Here is a 24141-nt window from a genome sequence, read left to right on the forward strand (position 1 = left end):
AGCTGACTCCCAGTCACGTGATTCCTTCGTGGAGGGTGAATGCTGAGTCTTCAGAAAGCAAAAACGATCAACAAGGAAACCCTTAAAGTGCCCCCGTCACACATGACTGAGGAGACATGACAGCTGGAGACTTAGGAAACTGCCTATAAAGCAAGTCGGTCTTTGTTGCCCATAGCAACCAATCAGCGACCACCGTGCACACCAGGCAGAAAATAAAAACACAGCGCACTGAAAAATGAAAGAAGCGCTGTGATTGGTTGCTATGGGCGACAACGTTTTACTATATAGAAGAAGATTTGCAGGACCCACATCTGCTGAGTAGACAATTGCTTACATAGCAATTCCTGTATATCATAATACCACCATTAAACGGGGGGCTCATGTGCACGGCCCTCCCGTACCGCCAGACGTGTATGCGCAGTTGCTGTACCGCAACACACATAGGGGCAGATTTATGAAGCCGTCTAAAAGCAAAACTGTCTTTGCTGCCCATAGCAACCAATCCCGGCGCAGCTTTTATTTTACCAGTGCTGTTTAGGTCATGCAAGCTGAGCCGTAATTGGTTGTTACTGGAAATAAAGGCGGGTTTTCCTTCAGATAAATGAGGCCCATAACCCCTACTCTGCATGACCACTACATGGCACCTTATTACAGAGGTCTCTGGTGAGACAACCCCTGAATGGTCCATTCACACGTCTGCAATTCTGTTCCGCATTTTGCGGAACGGAATTGCGGACCCATTCTTTTTTATGGGCCTGCACGATGTGCTGCCTGGATCCGGAAATGCGGACCCGCACTTCCCGGTCTGCAATTTAATTCCTGAAAAAAATAGAGCATGTCCTGTTCTTGTCCGCAATTGCGGACAAGATCAGGCATATTCTATTATAGTGCCGGCTATGTGCGGTCCGCAAAATGCGGAAGGCACATTGCCGGTGTCCGTGTTTTGAGGATCCGCAAAACACACACGGATGTGTGAATGGACCCTAAAGGACATCTCTCAGCAGATTTGTACCTATGACACTGGCTGACCTGTTACATGCGCACTTGGCAGCTGGAGGCATCTGTGTTGGTCCCATGTTTATATGTGCCCGCATTGCTGAGAAATATTAAGTTTGATTATATGTAAATGAGCCTCTAGGAGCAATGGGGGCGTTACCGTTACACCTAGAGGTTCTGCTCTATCTGCAACTGCCGCGCCCTCTCCACTTTGATTGACAGGGCCGGGCACTAGCAGTGGCGTAGTGTGGAAGCGTGCGCAAAATTGCAGGGGGCGCCAGGCAGCAAGCACTTCAATGAGGGCCACGGGAGCCTATGGCTCCCGTCCCCTCCGTTCTACCTAACAGGCTTCAGGCTAGTGGCCTGAAGCCTATGAGGCAGTAGAGTGACCGTAGTGTCTAGAATGGAGTTGCTCTTAGGAGGTAGGATGTCAGGGAAAGAGGCGGAGTCTCGTCATCCAAGGGGCGGGGCCTAACGATGTGCGGGGGAAAGTCTACAGAGCAGGATGTTGGAGAGAGGAGCAGAGGCTGCAGGTCAGTGTGTGGAGGAGAATAGTGACTGGTATTTTTACTCGGGGGGCTTTTTGCAGGGGCTGAAGGGAGGAGGAATAATCCTTGTACTGGAGAGTGTATGTTAGAGGGGTCTGAAGAGAGGGTAGTGGGGGTGATATTATTTACATGGGACTGTATGCTAGAGGGGCTGAAGCCGGGGGGGGGGGGTGATATTATTTTACATGGGACTGTATGCTAGAGGAGCTGAAGGCAGGAAGTGTGCTGAATTTTACATGGGACTGTTTGGAAGAAGGACTGGAAGGCAGGGGGAGTGATGTATCTTATGGGACTGTATGCTGGAGAAGCTGAAGGCCAGCGGCGAAGAGAGGGAGGGTGAAATTATTTACATGGGCTGTATGCTGGAGGGGCTAAAGGCAGGGGGAGTTTTGTATTTTACATGGGACTGTATGCTGGAGGGGCTAAAGGCAGGGGGAGTTTTGTATTTTACATGGGACTGTATGCTGGAGGGGCTAAAGGCAGGGGGAGTTTTGTATTTTACATGGGACTGTATGCTGGAGGGGCTGAAGGCAGCGGGAGTTTTGTATTTTACATGGGACTGTATGTTGGAGGGGCTGAAGGCGGGGAGTAATGTATTTTACATGTGACTGTATGCTGGAGGGGCTAAGGCAGGGAAGTGATGTGTCTTACATGGGACTGTATGCTGGAGGGGCTGAAGGCAGGGGGAGTGATGTATTTTACATTGGACTGTATGCTGGAGGGGCTGAACGCAGGACGAGTGATGCATTTTACATGGGACTGTTTGCAAGAAGGGCTGGAAGGCAGGGGTGTGATGTATCTTTCATGGGACTGTATGCTGGAGGGGCTGAAGGCAGACGGCAAAGAGAGGGAGTGTGATATTATTTACATAGGACTGTATGTTGGAGGGGCTGAAGGCAGGAGAGTGATGTGCCTTACATGGGACTGTATGCTGGAGGGGCTGAAGGCGGGGAGTGATGTATTTTACATGAGACTGTATGCTGGAGGGGCTGAAGGCAGGAGAGTGAAGTGCCTTACATGGGACTGTAAGCTGGAGGGGCTGAAGGCAGGGGGAAGGTTGTATCTTACATGGGACTGTATGCTTGAGGGGCTGAAGGCAGGAGAGTTCTGTATGTTACATGGGACTGTATGCTGGAGGGGCTGAAAGCAGGGAAGTGATGTGTCTTACATGGGACTGTATGCTGGAGGGGCTGAAGGCAGGGGGAAGGTTGTATCTTACATGGGACTATATGCTGGAGGGGCTTAAGGGGGGCATAATTATTACTATAATACTACAAAGGGGGCCATTATAATATTAATAATAATAATACAGAGGAGGAAATAATAATAATACAGAGGGGCCAGTATATATTATAATTATACAGAGGGCATTATAGTTATGGGCACTACGGGGGAGGGGAGGTCTGTTATCTGAGGATGATAGTAAAGTGAGAAATCCCCCAAAATTTTCTGTGAAACTCTACAGAGACGAGACGCGGCTGAAAGAAGTTATCATGACGGTCCTATGTCTGAATGAAGATGCTGAGGAAAGTCTACATCACAGGAGAGGTCACTGGATGTAACAGGTATGGTGCTGTATATTTCATAGCAATGTATGTTATGTCCATCCAAATATCTTTTTTGGGGGCTGGAAATAGAATATGGCCCACCCTGCCGCATCCTGGCCCCAAACTTCAGGTCACACTGTGTGTTCTGAATTCTGGGGCCTCACACCCATCTACTACATTATCTGTACTCAGAGATTTATCCCTGTTATCTTTAGTGTTACATAGGACTGCAGGTAACATCTACTACATTATCTGTACTCAGAGAGTTATCCCTGTATTATATGTAGTATTACATAGGACTGCAGGTAACATCTACTACATTATCTGTACTCAGAGGCCTCTTTCACACAGCCGTTGCAGGAAAATGTGCGGGTGCGTTGCGGGAACACGCGCTATTTTTCTGCGCCAGTGCAAAACATTGTAATGCGTTTTGCACTCGCGTGAGAAAAATCGCGCATGCTTGGGATCGGTGTTCTGTAGATTGTATTATTTTCCCCTATCACATGGTTATAAGGGAAAATAATAGCATTCTGAATACAGAATGCATAGTACAATAGCGCTGGAGGGGTTAAAATAAAATAAAAAATAATTTAACTCACTTTAATCCACTTGATCGCGCAGTCGGCTTCTCCTTCTGTCTGTCTTCTGTGCTGTGTGGAGGAACAGGACCTGTGGTGACGTCACTCCGGTCATCACATGGTCCATCACATGATCCATCACCATGGTAAAAGATCATGTGATGGACCATGTGATGACCGGAGTGACTTCACCACAGGTCCTGTTACTGCACACAGCTAAGATGAAAACAGAAGGAGATGCCGACTGCGCGATCAAGAGGATTAAGGTGAGTTAAATTATTTTTTATTTTATTTTAACCCCTCGAGCCCTATTGTACTATGCATTCTGTATTCAGAATGCTATTATTTTCCCTTATAACCACTTTGTGGGATTCGATTTGCTCAACTCTAGTCATGTACATTGTATTCTATGAGAATTTTAAATTCTCAGTGCATATGATGCTGAATTTTTCCGCGTGGATTTTGACCTACGGTGCGGATTTTAAAAAATACGCAGCATGTCAATTTATTTTATTTTTCCTGTCCGGATTTCCTCCATTCACTTCAATCCGCAGGATTTATCTGCGAACACCTGCGGATTTGAGTGCGGATTGTCCGCACATAAATCCTGAACGTGTGCATTTACCCTAAGGTCAGTGTTTGATCAGTGATTTCCATCAGTGATTTGTGAGCCAAAACCAGTAGAGAAGCCTACACAGAGATAAGGTATAATGGAAAGATCTTCACCTCTTCTGTGTTTAGAGCCGCACCTGGTTTGGCTCACAAATCACTGATGGAAATAACTGACCAAACACTGAAGTGTGAACGAGGCCTAAGCCTGTATATTGGAAATTATCTTTAATGAACAGAGGATAGCCTGTGATTTTTAAAAGTATATTTTACTTTTTGTAAAAGTCTTAAAAGTACAATAATTGCCGGGTTGATGCGCAGTGCGTAGGTCAAAGAAAACAAGTGTGAACATTACTTTTTGAAGAGGTGGATTTCATACTGTTGAACACCTATGACCTTGCCTATGCTGAACCATACCACAGATTATTACTGCCACATAAGGTGGCAGTAATCAGACACTCACATCAGACACTGCTTCCAGCAGAATTATGTCACCATCAGACACTGCTTCCAGCAGAATTATGTCACACTGCTTCCAGCAGAATCATGTCACTCATCTCCTGCTGCTGTGACCAGTCTGAGGACATCATAGACTACAGGGTATTCAATCTGAACCCACTTCTATCCAGAATGATGAGCTGCTAATACTTCAGGAAACTATATTTATGGACCATTAAAGAGTGACCACAATCTAGACATGTTCAAAGCTTTGAGATTTCGGTGTGTAGTCATTTGGAAGCCCCTTTTATACAATGATTTTTCACTTTGGATGAAAGGACCATAATTGTTATAGCAACGGACAAGAAATACCTATCAATATGCATCATATCCAGGTTACTAGTGAATGTAGCTCCACCAACTGAACAATAAGACCCACCCATGAGCAGTTCAATAGATATTTTACCCAAGCCCCTCTCTTCTCCAGTTATTTTTAATAACAAAGCCTTTCATTTCTTTTTGAAGAACCTCACACACCTCAGGGCTTAGGGGTCTCATACTGCCAAGACGTGCACAAAAAGTTGAATATAAATGTTCCTTTGTAACACAAAGCTTTCAAAAGTATATGCTTTGCTCCTGAAGGTAAAATAGGTTTTCATAAGCTTGATTTCTTCCCAGATGTGACCACCAGAACACAGATGGAGCAAACAGTCTGCAAAGCATCTCAAAAGGACAAGTGTCAATGTCATATTGTGGTTGGACAGGTCCATTATTGAAAGTTGTATTCAGCTGACAGGTGGTGGTGGTGGACTCTGGGCATCTTTTGTTGAGGATTTACGAAGGTTTTCTCTCACTTTGAGGAACTCATGGACTGCTGGACCTTCTTTCGTTGATTTCTGCTCTTTCTGCAATAGCAAGAAGCCCAAAAGTATTATTTTTATTTATCTTTGTCAAGATTATATGGATGAGAGCTGAGGTGAGGAGGTATGATGAGAGCTAAAGTTAGGAAGTTAGGAGGTATGATGAGAACTGAGGTGAGGAGGTATGATGAGAGCTGAAGTTAGGAGGTATGATGAGAGCTAAGGTAAGGAAGCATGATGAGAGCTGAGGTGAGAAGGTATGATGTGAACTAAGGTGAGGCATGATGACAGCTGAAGTTAGGAGGTATGATGTGAACTCAGGTGAGGAGGTATGATGAGAGCAATGTTACGAGTTATGATGTGAGCTGAGGCTACGAGTTATGATGAGAGCTAAGATAAGAAGGAATGATGAGAGCTATAGTTAGGGGGTATGATGTGAACTGAGATGAGGAGGTATGATGAAAGCTGAATTTAGGAGGTATGATGTATTGAGGTGAGATGGTATGATGAGAGCTGAGGTGAGGAGGCATGATAAGAGCTGAAGTGAGGAGCTATGATGAGAAGTGAGGTTAGGAGGTATGATGCGAGCTGAGGTGAGTAGGTATGATGAGTCCTGAGATGAGGAGGTACAGTATGAGAGCTGAGGTGAGGAGGTATGATGAAAGCTCAGGTGATGAGGTATGATGAGAGCCTATGTTAGGAGGTATAATGGTAGCTGAGGAGAGGCGCTATGATGAGATCTGAGATGTGGCCTTAGGATAAGATCTGAGCAGAGCAGAGGTTGGGATGTATAATGAGCGCTGAGGTCATTTTGGTAAATGGTCTAGGGCTAGGCTTTTTAAGTCAGTCACTAACTGACACCTTGTAGTCAACATAATGCTCTCGGATTGATGTGGTCATGGGCGAACTGGCCATAGATCCTACAGGGAAATTTCCTGGTAGGCTGATACCCAGAGGGCTGCCCAAGCCCTCCTCTTGACCGTCAGCCAGGTACATAAAAATCGGATGCTCTCAGCACAAATTAATTTAGGAGCACCAGGTGGTTATGCACCTGGCCAGCAGCCACAGGTGCCCTTCTGAATTCAACATTATTGCCATCCTCAGGATGATGATACAGTTTCATACTGTGGTGCACGCAGCAGTATTTTGTGCTGCACTGTGGTATTTGGTTTTGCTGTAGCAGCATTTTGTTCTGCACCACAGTATTGGTGACCCCGTCCAATTCTGTGTATGGTCCTGCCATTTGTCAATTTGGACCCACCCTAAACATGGGGCCATTTTTAGGTTTCTTCCAGGGCCACTTTAAGTTTCCAGTCCTGAGGGTTGGACCCACTGATCACCCAGGGATTGTCCTAGGATTGAAACTTATCATCGATAAACAGGATAGTTCATACATGTCTGATTGCTGGGTGTCTTACCGTTGAGACCCTCACTAATCACAAGAATAGGGGTGCTGTGCTTCTTTTGAATGGAGCAGCAGTCAAGCATGTGCACTGCTGTCTCATTCAGTCTTAGGGTCCATTCACACGTCCGTATGTGTTTTGCAGATCCACAAAACACAGACACCAGTAATGTGCGTTCCGCATTTTGCAGACTGCACATCGCCGGCACTCTCATAGAAAATGGGACATGTTCTATTCTGACCCCATTGAAAATGAATGGGTCCGCACCTGTTTCGCAAAATTGCGGAACGGATGCGGACCCGTTTTGAGGATGTGTAACACCCGCTAGGGGGCATTACCACCTTTTGCGCCCCTCTACTTTCTTTAATGCTCCTGTGTCATCTTGTGTATTTATTGCCATGTCCTGCACAATGTATATTTATTTTCCTTGCAAATAACTGTTTATATGTAATGTGCCTGGTTTACCAGCAGATGGCGGCAGTCTTGGCAGATCTAGTTTGACTAGAGTGGAATCTTCTATCCATTCTAGCCCTCTCTAGAGAGGAAAGAGTTTAGCTAGTGAGAGTCAGTCTAGAGCAGGCATGCTCAACCTGCGGCCATCCAGCTGTTGCAAAACTACAACTCCCAGCATGCCCGAACAGCCTACAGTTATTAGCCCTATAGCAGGGAATTGTGGGAGTTGTACTTTTACAACAGCTGGCGGGCCGCAGGTTGAGCATGCCTGGTCTAGAGGATCCCCTCATTGGGGAAGGCTGTGTGCCAGACAGCAGTGCCTCTCTGCTCTGCTGGGCCCAGAGGCCAAAGCTGAGTGCCTCCAGAGCCAGGAATAAATATTCCCTGAATAAAGTCAGAGATAAAGACAAAGATACAGATAAAGATAAAGACCGAGTCAGACTACAGAAAGATAAATTGCAGCCTACAGCAGAAAGGAAAAAGTTCCTATTTAATCCCGCCAGCATAGCAGAGCTGAAAGAGTACAGATGTAGCAGAGCCGAATGTGTTTGCCTGCCAGACCTTATGCCAAAATCTGCTGATAACCAAGATAAAGTTGGAAGATTGTTCCCTGATGAAAGTTTATGCAAAGTAAAGCTGTGTTCAACGTTAATACAAGTCTGGACTCTAGTTATTTCACCCTCATCTTCATCACCTATCAATCTTAGTTGCACCGCTGCGGACGACTATGCCTGGGGTTCCCGGATATCCAGGTAGGAGCACCATGACAAGAGCAGGCCACAACACCTAAAGGGACATTTTAGGCAACCCTTACACCACTCTGGCATTCCTACCCTGGGTACCACCACTACCATCTACTTAGGGGGACTTAGTCCTTCTTTGCTGAAATGCAACTGGCGTCACAACAAAGTTTTAACCCTTATAACATCTTAAAGGCACCCCCTGGCCGACATCTCACCCGTGGCGCGCTGCAACTGCAGAAGAGAAGCAGAGTACGGTGCTCACCTACAGTATCTCCAGCAATCCCATAGTGTTTGGAGCAGCAGCATTTATGCTCAACTGCTGTCCCATTCCAATGGATGACACGTAACCCTATTCTGGTGTCCAGTAAGGGTCCCAGTGGCTTATGAACTATTCCATGGATAGGTGGTAAGTTAAAAAATGTTGACAACCCATTTAAGATAGGTATTCAGTGTGAATTCCTGGAAAACCTCTTTTCCCACCATCCACTACTAAACAGGGGTGAGGTCAACCTCAACGAATGGTAGAGGAACACAATTTTACTGCAAACTCTAGCAGTTTTTGGGTGGAACTATATGATATCTATAGGATATCTTGTTACCTGACGCCATATTGGAATGGATATATGTATATATACCTCTTCTCTTCGCAGCTGCCACTTGTGCAGTTCCTGCTGTAGGGGGCAAGGAGACGTCTTTGTGTCCTGACGTTCCTGCCACTGAGACCTTCTCTTCTCCATAACGCGCAGTAGTTCAGGCTTACTGTGTAGGACCAGGCCTCTGCATGGTCAGACAAGTGTTAAGTAGTCGTACAATGATTAAAGTTGGTTAGAAGAAGTCAAACAGCACCACTCTCATCCACAGGCTGTGTCTGGTATTGCAGTGCATCTGAACTGCCATACCAGACACAACCATTGGTCAAGAGTGGCGCTGTTCCTAGGGAAAAAGCTGATTTCTCTGCTTCTAAGGAATAGTAACAATAGATAATGTATAAACTGGTACAAATATTCTGAATTCTTTCGTTTTACCTACTTCTTACACGTGAGCAGCAGTTCTCGATGCAGTTCCTGGTGGGTTCGCGAGGATTTCATAGGGTTGTCAGGTTTGTAGGGTGTGATGGAGACTGAGTTACAAGACCCTTCTTTGCCTGCAGCTGAGGAAATAACGTTATCAGAACCAGCAGCTCCAACTATTCTTCACCTCTGAGCCGCATTCGGACCTGAATCTGATTGATAACCCCTCTACCATGCTGCTTTTCTCCTTCTCTGCTGTTAGCACTGTGCCAATCCAAACAGCGCCCCTCTTGACTGAGGTGCAGTACCGGGCACCACCTATGGATCAGAGTGGCGTTGTTTCTGGAAACTCTACCAATCTCCCACCGCTTTCCAAATTCTCCTCTGAATTCTACTTTGTGGTCCTTCTTGACACAGGAAATCGGACCACATAGACCAGGAATACCCACCCTGCGGCCCTCCAGCTGTTGCAAATCTACAACTCCCAACATGCTCTGATAGCTGCAGGCTGCCCGGGCATGCTGGGAGTTGTAGTTTTGCAACAGCTAGAGGGCCGCAGGTTGGGCATCCCTGACATAGACAAACTGTAGTCGCAGCAGTGACCTGACCCAGGGCATCAGGAGACCTAAAAAGCGTTGGATCGGTAGCAGCGTGGGATCGGTGAGTATTATTTTTAAATCCATTTTGCTCCTTTTTTTTAAAAAAAGTCCTGCCAAGCACCCTTGTCCCTTTGCTGGCCGGCACTGATAGTTTCAGAGTGTGTAAATGGTAACACTTGTTAATTTATTCCTACATTTCCTGGGGTAATAACAGAGGAACAGCACACCACACAAGTCTAAGACAAAATGCTCCCGCACTGTTATTAGTAGGAAGAGCAATCCTTCACCCACCTTTTTTGAGAGCCGGGAGACTGTTCCCAATAGCAAAGGGCATACGCAGTGAGGACAAGACTTGACATTTGGCCCACATCCATAATTCCTGGGATATCCTGCCAATGCAGATAGGATAATAGCGTCAGAGATCTCTGGAGCGAGAGAGGCGTGCGCCTACTGGAGGTGGGTGTATGGACCTCAGGGCCACTGCTCACATGGTCTCCTCATGGAAAACTAGTAGAAGTGAAGAACTGGCCCAAGGGTCACGTAAAGGGGGAAACAACACCAGAGACTTCTGTCCTGGGCGGGAAATCCCAGCACTATAATGAGGGAGACCATTTTTATCTATTCTTTGGGGGACCCAGTCTTCTATTACACTGCTGGCTGGATCCTGAGGAGGGTGGCCGAGGCCATTAGACATTGGAGGGGAGGTTTTGGTCAATGCTGTACTACGTTGGTTAACCAAATATATCTCCTTCCTCGGATCCATTCATCCCTCCATCAATCCATCCATCCATAATCTATTATTCATCCTTCCATCAATCCATTCCTCCATCCATTATTTATCTGTCATTCACTCATCCATCTATCCCTCCATCCTTTCTCCATCCCCATCTATCCAACTATCCCTCCATCAATTCATCCATCAATTCATCTATCCATCCCTCCATCAATCCATCCATCATGCATCCCTCTATCACACTTACTAATGGATTGTGATTGTCCATACTGCCTCCTTTGCTGGCTGAATACATTTTTCCATCACATTATACACTGCTCGTTTCCATGGTTACGACCATCCTGCAGTCCATCAGTGGTGGTCGTGCTTGCACACTATAGGAAAAAGCATCGGCCTCTCTGGTGGCCGGGACCATGGGAGCGCACATAGGCCTATAGTGTGCAAGCACGACCACCACTGCTGGATTGTGGGGTTGTCATAACCAAGGAAACCAGCAATGTATACTACCTGTCATTCATCCTGCCATCAATCCATCATTTATCCATAGCTCCATGAATCTGTCCATTATCCATTTCTCTATCAATCCATCATCCATATATCCCTCCATCAAGTCATCCATCCATCCAACTTCCATCCCTTCATCAATCTAGCCATCATCCATTCCCCCATCCATCTTCCATCCCTTCATCAATCCCTCCATCATCCATCCCTCCCTCCATCAATCCATTCATCATCCATCCCTCTATCATCCATCCAGCCATCTATCATCCATCCCTCCATCATCTATCCCTTCATCCATCAATCCATCCATCATGCATCCCTGCTTCAATCAATCCATCTATCTGTCCATCATCAATCCATCCCTCTATCCTGTTAGATCATTACCTGCACTGTGGTGGGATGGGTGGATTCATTCTCCACTGTTGGTCTCTGTATGGGACACAGGCAAAAAAAGGAAGGAATCATCACACGAGAATTAATATCTCACATTGTAAACATGTATAAAAGTCATACGGCAGGTGTGTAGACATATGGGGCACCTCCCCTGTGTATGATGGCATCTCTGTGCCCAGGACTTTACAATAGTCATTCATCTACTGCCGTCTCAAAGTCTAGGAAACATCATCCAGATGTTTAATAATGGATATGGCAGCTCTGATCTCCAGTTTCACTTCCACGGTCCACACGTTCTGTACAGCAAGATAGAAACCAAGCAAGACGCTAGATGTACAAGGCACATGCGGCCATTACTGTAGACCCTAGCAACTAAGGAGGCCCAGATGTAGGACAGCATCTAGATGGGGCTATGTGCCCTGGGTGTTGGGGGGTACAGAGGGCACCACTGATAAGCCAGCAGAGCTCAGGAACAGACAGACTTGCCAGAGTGGTCAGTACGGAATCATGGACCTGGCTGAGAGTGCATTTAGCTAAGAATCTGCTCAATGCCTGCCATGTCTGTTGTCCTGGTTCTTAAGATCAGATCTAGAGGAACCGGAGAACCTGCAGTGGAAAGGACTTGCTCCCTGAGCTGTGATAGGGAGAGAGCTGCAGCAGAACGGACACCCCCCTGAGCTGTGATAGGGAGAGTGCTGCAGCAGAAAGGACACACCCCCTGAGCGGTGATAGGGAGAGTGCTGCAGCAGAAAGGACACCCCCCTGAGCTGTGATAGGGAGAGAGCTGCAGCAGAACGGACACCCCCCCTGAGCTGTGATAGGGAGAGTGCTGCAGCAGAAAGGACACACCCCCTGAGCGGTGATAGGGAGAGTGCTGCAGCAGAAAGGACACCCCCCTGAGCTGTGATAGGGAGAGAGCTGCAGCAGAACGGACACCACCCCTGAGCTGTGATAGGGAGAGTGCTGCAGCAGAAAGGACACACCCCCTGAGCGGTGATAGGGAGAGTGCTGCAGCAGAAAGGACTTACCCCCTGAGCTGTGATAGGGAGAGTGCTGCAGCAGAAAGGACATGCTCCCGCAGCCAGACGGAAATAAATCCATGTGAGGTACAGGGCTGGTTCTAGCTTTGTTAGAAAGAGATGGTCCTGTACTATATGGTGTCTGATTTTTACTTTTACATTAATTATGGGAGAACCCTTAAAGCAATTTCCTTTTAGTCTGGAAAGTTGCTCTACTCTAAAATAGATATTGACAGGTTGGTCCAAGTCTCTTAGCACAAGAAATATCTAAACGGATAACTTTTAAAGGGGTTGTCTCACTTCAGCAAGTGCTATTTATCATGTAGAGCTACTTACTAATGTATTGTGATTCTCCATATTGCCTCCTTTGCTGGCTGGATTCATTTTTCCATCACATTATACACTGCTCGCTTCCATGGTTATCACCACCCTAACATCCATCAGCGGTGGTCGTGCTTGCACACTATAGGAAAAAGGACCAGCCTATGCGCACTGCCATGGTCCCGGCCACCAGAGAGGCTGATACTTTTTCATATAGTGTGCATGAGCCTCTCTGGTGGCTGAGACCATGGGTGTGCGCATAGGCTGGTGCTTTTTCCTATAGTGTGCAAGCACGACCACCGCTGATGGAGTTTAGGGTGGTGATAACCATGGAAGCGAGCAGCGTATAATGTGATGGAAAAAAGTTTCCAAAAATGCTACAGCAGGAAGTGATGAGCTGAGGATGATATTTCTGGACAATGCAAGTCACCAGGTGGACTGTTTGTTTCTACTGCGTAAAAGTCTTCTCTACATTATTTATTTTAGGCACTTACATAGCGCTGACATATTCCGCAGCCCTTTACAGACATTAGCATCACGTCGTCCCCGATAGGGCTTACAATCTAAGGTTCCTATCAGTATGTCTCTAGAGTGAGGAAGGAAACCGGAGAACCCGGGGGAAACCCACACAGACCCGGAGAGAACATACAAACTCCATGCAGATGTTGTCCTTGGTCGGATCCATACCTAGGACCCCAGCACTGCAAGGCACCAGTCTAACTATTGAGCCACCATGCTGCCCTATTGGTCTCTGTTTTCTGGTATTTCAGGCTAGAGAAAATCAGACCATAGAGCCCCAAAAACTTCTGCCCCTAGATCACAACTTCATTTCACGTGTCTTCAGACTGATGATAGGCCGATTTCAGCCTGGAACAATTACCCACAATTATAGGAAGATTAATTAAAGGAAACCTGTCACCATGATTTTGCGCATAGAGCTGGGGACATGGGCTGCTACATGGCCGCTAGCACATCCGCAGTACCCAGGTCCCATAGCGCTCTGCGCTTTTATTGAGTTAAAAAACAGTTTTGAGTGATATGCAAATTACCTGATATGAGTCCTGTAGCCGGAGATGAGTCAAGCAGAAAGGAGCCCAGCACCGCCCCGCGTCCTCCGAATCTCCTCCTTGCTGGCTGACGTCACAGAGCTGGAGCGCCGAAATCTCGCGATGCGCGAGCTAGCGCATGCGCAGTGTCGGCATCATGTTCATTCCCTGTGCTGGCATCAGCACAGGGAACGAACTGCGCATGCGCTAGTTCGCGTTTTGCGAGATTTCGGCGCTCCAGCTCTGTGACGTCAGCCAGCAAGGAGGAGATTCGGAGGACGCGGGGCAGTGCTAGGCTCCTTTCCGCTTGACTCATCTCCGGCTACAGGACTCATATCAGGTCATTTGCATATCACTCAAAACTGTTTTTTAACTCAATAAAAGCGCAGAGCGCTATGGGACCTGGGTACTGCGGATGTGCTAGCGGCCATGTAGCAGCCCATGTCCCCAGCTCTATGCGCAAAATCATGGTGACAGGTTTCCTTTAAACATAATGAAATCTTGGATATATATATATATTTAATATAAAAGCTAGAAGGCTACATCATGTGTCTCTATTTTTTTGGAGGCTGGAGGCACAGACCAAAATGCAGTGCTTCTGTGGCCTTCAGCTCCGTGCCTCCGCACCATATTTTCCGGATCGCGGACCCCTTCAAGTGGATGTGTCCACATCCATGAAACGCTGTGCACACGGCCGGTGCCCTTTCTTGAGGTCCCGCTGTTTGGGGGCTGCAATACGGGCATGGCTGGCACATGTTCGTGTGCATGAACCCAGAGAGGTTCAACAGAATTTGGCCTCTTGCACCCACCGTGCCCGTGCTGCGGACTGCAAATTGCGGTCCGCAATGCACGGCACCGACCGCGGGGCAGCCACATGCGGATCGCAGACCCATTCACTTGAATGGGGTCCGCGATCCGTCCGTTCCGCAAAAAGATAGAACAAGTTCTATTTTTTTGCGGAATGGAAGCACGGAACGGAACACCACGGAAGCACTCTGTAGTGCTTCCGTTCCGTGGTTCCGTTCCTTCCGCACCACATCTCCGGATTTGCGGATCCATTCAAGTAAATGGGAATGCAGACGGCTTATGCCCCGAGTATTGAGGACCCGCCGTATGCGGGCCGCAATATGGCCACGGGGGACCCACAGTCGTGTGCAAGAGGCCTTAGTGGTTCAGAAAGCTCTCTTCCACTCCACACTGGAAACCTGACAACCTTTCATATCATTTCTATCCGTTACCAGTAACTTTGTTCTACTTTTCTAGGAAAACGTCCAATCCCTCCTCTACACAGAGCCCGGCCCCCGCGGGACAGCAGGCCGCAGTTTAACTATTTGTTATGCTGTCTGGGATGACGATTCATTCAGATAGTTAATATGCAAAGAGCGTCATTGTAAAATTCATCCCTAGTGAGGTCTCTGACACCTGTGCGTCTTTATAGGGCAGGGGCTTCAATTTTACAAGTAGAGAAAACCCTCTGCCTGACTTTACACAGTCCTAGAGTTAAAGAGCATCTGTCAGCAGTTTTGTTCCTATGACACTGGCTGACCTGTTCCATGTGCACTTGGCAGCTGAAGGGCGTCTGTGTTGGTCCCATGTTCATACGTGCCCGCATTGCTGAGAAAAATGTTTTTTATTTTTTTTATATATGCAAATGAGCCTCTAGGAGCAACGGGGGCGTTGTCATTACACCTAGAGGCTCAGCTATCTCTGCAGCTGCTGCATCCTCTGCAGTTTGATTGACAGGACCAGGTGTGGTTATGTTTACACTGCCCGGTCCTGTCAATCAAAGTGCAGAGGGTGCGGCAGCTGCAGAGAGAGCAGAGCCTCTAGGTGTAACGGCAACACCCTCATTGCACCTAGAGGCTCATTTGCATATATTAATACACCATTTTTCTCAGCAATGTGGGCACATATGAACATGGGACCTAGCCTTTCTGCTGCCTGAGCCGAAAACTGAAACGTGGCCCCCTCCCCCTTCCCAATGCCAATTTCTTAACCTAACCCTTTTCCTTCAGCCCATGGCCCTTCGGCTGCCCCCCTCTTGCCCCTACCTGGTGCTGCCTAAGGCGAACGCCTCGCCTGGCCTCATTGGGGGTGCACCCCTAAATGCAGGCACATATGAACATGGGACCAACACAGATGCCTTCAGCTGCCAAGCGCACATGTAACAGGTCAGCCAGTTTTATGGGTACAAAACTGCTGACAGATGCCCTTTAAAGGGGTCTTTGCCATCTTATAAAGTGATGGCATCTCTCTATGATCAGTGTGGGTATGACCTCTGAGGCCCTTGACCTGAGGCCACCACTAGGGGGAGATGTTTGCATATGGATTCATAGATCTATTCTATTGTCACTAAGGGTCCTATGGTAGTTACAGTCCTCCTCTATGGTGAGTATATGGAACTAAATTCTAAAAATCTCTATAACAGGCAGGAAAAGTTAACTTTGGGATCAATTGGACAACCACTTTTGCCCACATATACTACAGCTGGATATAACTTTGGATCACCCCCACCCACCCCCCAGAAGGCTACAAACTCTATTAAAGCAAATTGCTTTAAAGGCTACGGATACCATTTTAATGTATTCTATTCATTTTTGGGCTACAAATCTTTTTTTCTCATCAGTTTTTTATCTCCTGCTTTTACTTTCAGTGTATCTGCAGACTATTGCCTTCCCCTTCTCAGCGAATCTGTCAGAGAGCTGCTCTGATGGCTTGATCTATAAGGGCTCATGCACACAACTGTGCTGTTTTTTGTGGTCCGCAAATTTCGGATCTCAAAAAACGGATGCCGCCCGTGTGCCTTCCGCCATTTTGCGGAACGGAACAGGAGGCCCAATATAGAGATGCCTATTCTTGTCCGCAAAACGGACAATAATAGGACATGTCTCATAATTTTTGCGGGGCCACGGAACGGAGCAACGGAGGAGGACAGCACACAGAGTGCTGTCCGCATCTTTTGCGGACCCATTAATTCTTGTCATTTCCAATTATTGTTACATCTAGACATTTGTACAGAATTGAAAGAAAAAAAAAAGAATGGCTGCTTTCTTCCAGAAACAGCGCCACACCTGTCTACAGGTTGTGTCTGGTATTGCAACTCAGTTCTAATGAAGTGAAAGAGCTGCAATACCATGCACAACCCATGGACAGGTGTGGCGCTGTTCCTGGAAGAAAGCAATTTTTTTTCTACTAATGGACAACCCCTTTAAATTATTTCCCTCTCTCCTACTGTAACAATAATGTACATGCATCCATTATAAAACTTTACTCTTGTCTGCACATTATTTCCTAATATGAGGTAGTGTCTAGCATGAAATAATCTTGTTGTCTTGTAGCCCACCACTGGGGCACATGCACACGGTCAGGATTCATGTGCGTAGAATCCGCACTGAAATCCGCAGGTGTTCGCAGGCAAATCTGTACGGCCAATCCGCATCAATGTCAGATTGCGAGGGCATCTCCTGGGCACAGCCCTCTTCAGATCACCCCACAGATTGTCAATCGGATTCAGGTCTGGGCTCTGGCTGGGCCATTCCAAAACTTTAATAAAAATGAGACAAAGGCCTCATGCACACGACCGTTGTGTGCACCCGTGGCCATTGTTCCGTTTTCCGTGATTTTCTGCGGACCTATTGACTTTCAATGGGTCAGTTGAAAACTCGGAAAATGCACCGTTTGTCATCCGCGTCCGTGATCCGTGTATCCTGTCCGTCCAAAAAATATGACCTATCCTATTTTTTTGACGGACAACGGTTCACGGACCCATTCAAGTCAATGGGTCCGTGAAAGAACACGGATGCACACAAGATTGGCATCCGTGTCCGTGATCCGTGGCCGTAGGTTACTGTGTACTGTGAACTGTGTACATGACTGCCCCCTGCTGCCAGGCAGCACCCGATATCTTACAGGGGGCCGTGATCAGCACAATTAACCCCTCAGGTGCTGCACCTGAGGGGTAAATTGTGCATATCATAGCCCCCTGTAAGAGATCAGGGGCTGCCAGGCAGCAGGGGGCAGACCCCCCTCCCCAGTTTTAATTTCATTGGTGGCCAGTGCGGCCCCCCCGCCCCCCCTCCCTCCCTCTATTGTATTAATATCATTGGTGGCCAATGCGCCCCCCCCCCCGCCACCCCCTCCCTCCCTCTATTGTATTAATATTATTGGTGGCCAGTGCGGACCCCCCCTCCCTCCATCTATTATATTAATAACATTGGTGGCACAGTGTGCGTCCCCCCCCCGGCCCCCCCCTTCCTCCCTCTATTGTATTAATAACATTGGTGGCCAGTGTGCGACCTCCCCTCTCCCCCCCCCTCCCCGATCATTGGTGGCAGCGGAGTTCCGATCGGAGTCCCAGTTTAATAGCTGGGGCTCCAATCGGTAACCATGGCAACCAGGACGCTACTGCAGTCCTGGTTGCCATGGTTACTTAGCAATAGTAGAAGCATCATACTTACCTGCTGGCTGCTGCGCTGTCTGACCGGCCGGGAGCTCCTCCTACTGGTAAGTGACAGATCATTAGCAATGCGCCGCACAGACCTGTCACTTACCAGTAGGAGGAGCTCCCGGCCGGTCAGACAGCGCAGCAGCCAGCAGGTAAGTATGATGCTTCTACTATTGCTAAGTAACCATGGCAACCAGGACTGCAGTAGCGTCCTGGTTGCCATGGTTACCGATCGGAGCCCCAGCGATTAAACTGGGACTCCGATCGGAACTCCGCTGCCACCAATGGGAGGGAGGGGGGAGGGCGCACACTGTGTCACAAATGTTATTATTACAATAGAGGGAGGGAGGGGGGCCGGGGAGGCCGGACACTGTGCCACCAATGTTATTAATACAATAGAGGGAGGGAGGGGGGGCCGCACTGGCCACCAATTATATTCAAACTGGGGAGGGAGGGGGGTCTGCCCCCTGCTGCCTGGCAGCCCTGATACGCACAATTAACCCCTTCAGGTGCGGCACCTGAGGGGTTAATTGTGCTGATCACGGCCCCCTGTAAGAGATCAGGGGCTGCCAGGCAGCAGGGGGCAGTCATGTACACAGTTTGTAGTATATTCTAACTAGAAGCGTCCCCATCACCCATTTCACGATGTAACTCAAATCCGATGGTATATTCTAACATAGAGGCGTTCCCATGGTGATGGGGACGCTTCAAGTTAAAATATACCATCGGATTGGAGAAAACTCCGATCCGATGGTATAAAAGGGACTCCTGACTTTACATTGAAAGTCAATGGGGACGGATCAGTTTGCAATTGCACCATATTGTGTCAACGTCAAACGGATCCGTCCCCATTGACTTGCATTGTAATTCAGGACGGATCTGTTTGGCTCCGCACGGCCAGGCGGACACCAAAACGACTTTTTTTTCATGTCCGTGGATCCTCCAAAAATCAAGGAAGACCCACGAAAAACCGGTCACGGATCACGGACCAACGAAACCCCGTTTTGCGGACAGTGAAAAAATACTGTCGTGTGCATGAGGCCTTAGGCTGAATGCCCACGGCCGTTTTCCACGGCCGTGAGCGGTCTGTGGAACCGCGGCCTGGATTCCTGCTGAGAGCAGGAGCGCACGGCGTCATTGGTTGCTGTGACGCCGTGCGCTCCCTGCTGCCGCCACAGTACAGTAATACACTGGTATAGATCATACCAGTGTATTACTGTACTGTGGCGGCAGCAGGGAGCACGGCGTCACAGCAACCAATGACGCCGTGCGCTCCTGCTCTCAGCAGGAATCCAGGCCGCGGTTCCACAGACCGCTCACGGCCGTGGACATTCGGCCTAAATGTGACCTATAAACTGTACAACTCAATTAAAAAACAAACTGAAATCTTTTAGGTGGAGGGAAGAAAAAATATAAAAATAAAATAATATGGTTGCATAAGTGTTCACACCCTTAAACTAATACTTTGTTGAAGCACCTTTTGATTTTATTACAGCACTCAGTCTTTTTGGGTATGAGTCTATCAGCATGGCACATTTTGACTTGGCAAGATTTGCCCACTCTTCTTTGCAAAAACACTCCAAATCTGTCAGATTGCGAGGGCATCTCCTGGGCACAGCCCTCTTCAGATCACCCCACAGATTGTCAATCGGATTCAGGTCTGGGCTCTGGCTGGGCCATTCCAAAACTTTAAACTTCTTCTGGTGAAGCCATTCCTCTGTTGATTTGGATGTATGCTTTGGGTCGTTGTCATGCTGAAAGATGAAGTTCCTTTTCATGTTCAGCTTTCTAGCAGAAGCCGCAAGGTTTTGTGCCAATATTGACTGGTATCTGGAACTGTTCATAATTCCCTCTAGCTTAACTAAGGCCCCAGTTCCAGCTGAAGAAAAACAGCCCCTTGGCATGATGCTGCCCCCACCATGCTTCACTGTGGGTATGGGGTTCTTTTGGTGATGGGCAGTGTTGTTTTTGGGCCAAACATATCTTTTGGAATTATGGCCAAAAAGTTCAACCTTGGTTTCATCAGACCAGAACACCTTTTCCCACATGCTTTTGGGAGACTTCAGATGTGTTTTTGCAAAATGTAGCCTGGCTTGGATGTTTTTCTTTGTAAGAAAAGGCTTTCATCTTGCCACTCTACCCCATAGCCCAGACATATGAAGAATACGGGAGATTGTTGTCACATGGACCACACAGCCAGTACTTGCCAGATATTCCTGCAGCTCCGTCAATGTTGCTGTAGGCCTCTTGGTCGCCTCCCAGACCAGTTTTCTTCTCGTCTTTTCATCAATTTTGGAGGGACGTCCAGTTCTTGGTAATGTCACTGTTGTGCCATATTTTCTCCACTTGAGACGGTGTTCCATGGTATATCTAATGCCTTGGAAATTCTTTTGTCCCCTTCTCCTGACTGATACATTTTAACAATGAGATCCCTCTGATGCTTTGGAAGCTCTCTGTGGACCATGGCTTTTGCTGTGGGATGCGACTAAGAAAACTTCAGGAAAGACCAACTAGAGCAGCTGAACTTTATTTGGGGTTAATCAGAGGCACTTTACATCAGGCATGCTCAACCTGCGGCCCTCCAGCTGTTGCAAAACTACAACTCCCAGCATGCCTGAACAGCCTACAGCTATCAGCCTACAGAAGGGCATTGTGGGAGTTGTAGTTTTACAACAGCTGGAGGGCCGCAGGTTGAGCATGCCTGATTTACATGATGGACGGTGTATGCTGACTCCTATTTAACAGGATTCTGAATGTGATTGCTTAATTCTGAACACAGCTTCATCCCCAGTTATAAGAGGGTGTGCACACTTATGCAACCACATTATTTTAGTTTAGTTTTTTTCTTCCAGTTTGTATTTCAATTGAGTTGTACAGTTTATAGGTCACATTAAAGGTGGAAAAAGTTCTGAAATTATTTACCTTTGTTTCATTTTTTTACAGCACAGAAACCTGACATTTTACAGGGGTGTGTAGACTTTTTATATCCACTGTATATATGTATGTTGCACGATCACTCAAAAATGCAACCATCGATTTCAACAAAACTTGGTATACACATCCCTCGCTACCTGGAAAGAAATCTTGTGGTGGTCTCGGCTCTCTAGGACGTACCGTTCCTGAGATATTCCCAAAAAATGACCTGCATTAGCCAATACAAGCCTGCAAATCTTTCTCTTCATATCCCACCTGCCTTACACACAGTCACATGTCCCTTATCAGCCAATAGAAGCTCGCAGGCCCTTAGTCTCCACATACACACAGTTTAACTCCGGGTTTCCATAACAACCCAGCCATTTTTCTTCACTGCTGTAGGTCACTGGTAAGGGGCGGCCCCTGAGGAGGTCACTGTCAAGGGAGTGGGGTGCTGTGAAACTCACTGTTAAAGGGGGGGGGGGCTGCTGTGAAGATCAAAGTTAAAGCGATGGGCTGCTGTGGGGTCCCATTTTAAAGTGGCGGGGCACTGTGGGGGGGTCAGTGTTAAGGGGTGGTGGACTGTGAAGTTCACTGTTAAAGGGGCGGGGTGCTGTATAAGTCACTGTTATGGAGGATACTGTCAATATCTTTTAACGACACACACAAACATTAAGGGTCTTATTCACACGTCCGCAGAATGGGTCCACATCCGTTTCGCAAATTGCGGAACGGGTGCGGACCCATTCATTTTTAATGGGGCCGGAACGGATGCGAACAGCACACAGTGTGCTGTCCGCATCCGCATTTCCGGAGCACACCCCCGATCTTCCGGTCCGCGGCTCCGGAAAAAAATAGAACATGTCCTATTCTTGTCCCCAATTGCGGACAAGAATAGGCAGTTCTATGGGGGTGCCGGCCGGGTGTATTGCGGATCTGCAATTTGAGGATCCGCAATACGCTACGGACGTGTGAAAGGACCCTAAAGGAAATAGATGAAATATCCCCGTGCGAAGCCGGGTCCTTCTGCTCGTTTACTTATAAAATATTAAAAAAATGACAGGTTCTATTTTCTGGATTGAATATAAGTTTTGGCATCTTACATGGTCTTGGTGAGGCTTTTCTCCTCTGGGGTCTGTGACATCACCAGACGTTCCCGGGACCCTCCAGACAGGACGCAGACGGTTAGGGAATTGCCTGTATGCCCTGTCACCGCAGATCCTGACCTGCTCTCATTCCTGGCTTCTGTTTTCAGCACTTGTAAATTATTAATTAGCTGCGATTGTTTCTGATCCGCAGGAAAAACAGAAGTCACTTCAACTAAGTCTCAGCCAAAGGGACTTTACCACATAAAAAAAATTCTAATAATAATAATATTCTGAAATCATTATCAGTGAATTGATGTAAATTATGTTTAAAAATAAGCACTATAAATTTATCTATACTGTAACATTTATCATATTTGTGTCAATAGTTGAATCAAAATGTCTTAGATTTGTTAAAAAAAACATTTTAAGTGTTTTATCCAATATTTATTTTTTTATTTTGATGCATGTAGTACTTACAGTAGAACACCAGAGGGCGGCAGCACACCACAGTTTACACATTCACTCCAGAAGTCTCACTTTCTTGGGTTACACACAACTACAAATTACTTATTTGGGCTTCTTTCCTATAGGATTTGGGCGCCAACATCAAGTTAAAGCTAGAATGGGCCTATATGTAGTCACATTTTTATCAGAGGGATAATAGGGGGACCCCCCAATCAGTTGTCATTATTGGGGAAATCTGCAGCAAATAGATAAATCACTGCGAAAGGTGCACCACGATGATATGCAACTGACCACACCGGCTGATCCCTCAAGTTGATGTTAAGAACTGAGACTTTAGCCAATGTATTCCTGCCAGGAACACATCGGAGCCCTTTTGCACCACCGTCGAGGTGTCTCAGTGAGGCATGGGTCCTACCACTAGACTACCTATGGTGTGTGAACACGGTCTGAGAGGTTCTAAGATACAACGTGAGGGTCTGGCCAGTATGGTCAGTCGCATATTATTGTGGTGCACCTTTCGCAGTGATTTATGTATTCTTATATTTGCATCCACACATTATCCCATCTTGTGTAGGATGCCATTGTGGTGCACGTGCTCCGCTGCCGACATCCTCCATTGTGTGCATTTTTGCTGGGGATCTCCGCTAGCAGCGGATCACATGCGGAGGGATTGCTCCCCCGGTTATAAACATGCCACAGTGTTTGGGGTTTTTGAGCATTTCCTCCCATTTAGGCCACTTTATTTCAGTTATAAATCTGCAGCTATAGCTATGGGCAACTAAGCCACTTTTCCTGTACACCACACCAGTTTGATAAGGCCTCATCCACATTTCCATGTTCTACCAGCACACGTATCCATTGATTTGAATATGTCTGTTCACACATCAGTATTTTTTTTACTGAAAATGGGTCATTAAGAAAAAAAAAGGAGGCATACACTACTTTGATGCGGACCAAACACATCCACTGAAATCTATGGGTCCGTGAAAGTCACAGACACAACATGGATGGCATCATTGACCACTGATAGGAGATGCTCTGGAAATTAATTTTCAGCTGAGCGGCGTCCGTGACAGCGTCTTATCAGTAAGATAAGAACTGAGCTATAATGAGTGTTTAGAATGTCAGAGAGCAGAAATAAGGAGCCCGTCAGCTCCCTACCTGACGGAAAAGACAGAAAATCCACAGACTGCTACTAGAGCATGTCAGCTCAGTACAGAAAAAAGGGCTCCATATTTTTAATAAAGACCAATGGAAAAAAATGAGTACAAATGCACCAACTTTCATAAGACCCCATCGGTATGTCTCCTTGGAGATAAGCCTGTAAGCTTAAAATACGCCCCATTTAAGTTGGCCCAACACTTGCTGCTCGGGGCGCGTGTACACAAAGCGGCCAAATGGCGATCCACCGCCCTTTGTCTTGCCAAGGTTGTG

At 47.2% G+C, this 24141-nt stretch overlaps 1 protein-coding gene across 1 annotated transcript; it reads right to left on the minus strand.

Annotated features, from left to right (window-relative positions):
- Window positions 1-4876: 4876 nt before the first annotated feature.
- Window positions 4877-22307, minus strand: LOC122919927 (actin-associated protein FAM107A-like). The gene is made up of 6 exons (XM_044269132.1): window positions 22258-22307; window positions 11403-11447; window positions 10076-10173; window positions 9205-9325; window positions 8811-8952; window positions 4877-5621 (listed from the first exon to the last, which is right to left on the minus strand). The coding sequence occupies exons 1-6, from the start codon at window positions 22296-22298 to the stop codon at window positions 5502-5504; spliced, it is 567 nt and encodes a 188-aa protein (XP_044125067.1). The 5' UTR covers window positions 22299-22307; the 3' UTR covers window positions 4877-5501.
- Window positions 22308-24141: the final 1834 nt, after the last annotated feature.

This window comes from Bufo gargarizans, chromosome 9, assembly GCF_014858855.1.
Source record: "Bufo gargarizans isolate SCDJY-AF-19 chromosome 9, ASM1485885v1, whole genome shotgun sequence".
Classification (NCBI taxonomy): Eukaryota; Metazoa; Chordata; class Amphibia; order Anura; family Bufonidae; genus Bufo; species Bufo gargarizans.

Bases quoted from the DNA above. Each gene is read 5' to 3' on its own strand.
- LOC122919927 (XM_044269132.1), bottom strand. From the start codon at position 22,298: ATGTCACAGACCCCAGAGGAGAAAAGCCTCACCAAGACCAT. The intron at 8,953-9,204 runs GTAGGTAAAACG...CTGACCATGCAG, and splicing joins CTGCTGCTCACGTGTAAGAA to AGGCCTGGTCCTACACAGTA. The intron at 5,622-8,810 runs GTATATATACAT...TTGCTATTGCAG, and splicing joins GGCAGCTGCGAAGAGAAGAG to AAAGAGCAGAAATCAACGAA.